This window comes from Temnothorax curvispinosus, unplaced genomic scaffold (genome assembly GCF_003070985.1).
Source record: "Temnothorax curvispinosus isolate PA1 unplaced genomic scaffold, ASM307098v1 QBEX01014007.1, whole genome shotgun sequence".
NCBI classification, from domain to species: Eukaryota; Metazoa; Arthropoda; class Insecta; order Hymenoptera; family Formicidae; genus Temnothorax; species Temnothorax curvispinosus.
Window position 1 is genome coordinate 1 of NW_020223787.1, and position 1,618 is coordinate 1,618.

The 1,618-nt window shown below is 29.7% G+C and overlaps 1 protein-coding gene across 1 annotated transcript; it reads right to left on the reverse strand.

Moving 5' to 3' along the window:
• Positions 1–139: 139 nt before the first annotated feature.
• On the reverse strand, positions 140–1,612 carry LOC112464208 (protein ANTAGONIST OF LIKE HETEROCHROMATIN PROTEIN 1-like). The gene is made up of 3 exons (XM_025031061.1): positions 1,321–1,612; positions 983–1,217; positions 140–900 (listed from the first exon to the last, which is right to left on the reverse strand). The coding sequence occupies exons 1-3, from the start codon at positions 1,476–1,478 to the stop codon at positions 220–222; spliced, it is 1,074 nt and encodes a 357-aa protein (XP_024886829.1). The 5' UTR covers positions 1,479–1,612; the 3' UTR covers positions 140–219.
• Between the last annotated feature and the right edge of the window lie 6 nt (positions 1,613–1,618).

Sequence of the window (1,618 nt, forward strand, 5' to 3'; positions counted from 1 at the left end):
ATAAATTTTATATAATAAAATTTATTACATAACAAATGTTACATTAAGATATATAATTATGTAAGAAAAGGATTTAAAGATTTATAATAAATATTATTCAGAGAAAAAACATTTATATTTATTTCCTGTATGTGTACATTTTATTTTTATACAACTTATACTAAAAAGATATAATATTTTGTAATTGCTATAATTCTTAAAATATAACATTAAATTGCTTTATGTAGATGCATTTAACACATATGCATCTTGCCAAGGTACAGAGCCTACTTCTACAAAATATTGAGCAAATATATCTCTAATCTGTGCTGCTAATCGCGAATGTGTATTACTTCCCATTGAACGAATATTTTCAAAAGCAGTTGCATTTTCTTGTACAAAATTTTGACACGTATTAATACTATTTGCATAATATGGCGTTGATAATAAAAAATTATGAAGGCAGACAGTTGCTTTAACTATGCTTTCAATTGTTTTTAGTGATGCATTAATAGGTTTCCTATAAATCCTCCATTTACTAGCCATAATACCAAACGCATTTTCCACAACACGCCTGGCTCGACTCAGTCTTTTATTAAATATTTCTCTAATTCTGTTCAATCGATTACCGGGATATGGTCTAAGAGTATATTCATTAAGTTGGAAAGCGGCATCACCCACAAGTATATATGGAACAAGAATATTAGAATTTGGCAGCGAACATGGAGGTGGTAACTCCATTTGTCTATTTTCAAATCGCTGTCCCATAATAGATCCTTTAAAAATTCCTCCATCATGATGCCTTCCTTGGGCACCAATATCGACCATCAAAAACTCATAAGATGCTGATACTATTGCCATGAGAACAATGCTGTGTTGCCCTTTATAATTGTAAAAAGTCGACCCTGCATATGGTGGTGCCTGTAAAAAAATGTTTATTTTAAATATCGATAAAATTTATCTAATATAGATAAAAATATGCAAAAATTTTTATATGCCATACTTGTATTACAACATGCTTCCCATCGATAGCTCCTATACAATGCGGAAAGTTCCATTTTCTAGAAAAATCATCTGCTATCTCTTTCCATCGTTGTTGAGAAGGTTGAAATAAAACACGATGTTGCAAAGTCTCCCAAATAGCTTCACATGTCTCTTGAATTATACCAGAAACAGTAGATTTACCTAAACGATATGACATTGCGAGTGATGACATTAAATCACCAGATGCTAAATATCTGTAAATATAGAATAACATTATAAAAGTAAAAATATATATACAAATAAAAATATATTTTATTGACAGGATAAAATACATAATAATATATAATGTCAACATACCGCAAGGTTATTAACAACCGGATAGCAGGTGGAATTGGTTTTCGACAGTTTGTTTCTTGTTTTCGTATAATTGGTTCAATTAAATTAAGTAATTCATCGAAAGAATCAGGCATCATTCGTGTATAATTATAATACCAAACCACGTCCCGAAAACGCATTTCTTGCACCAATATTGAAGCTTCACCTCTAATTTCTCGTCCAAGAATACATGCTCTAATCCATACTCTTTTTCTCTTTATTTCTTATTTGATTTATTCTCTGTAATTGATTTATCTTCAATAACAAATTTAATAGTTTT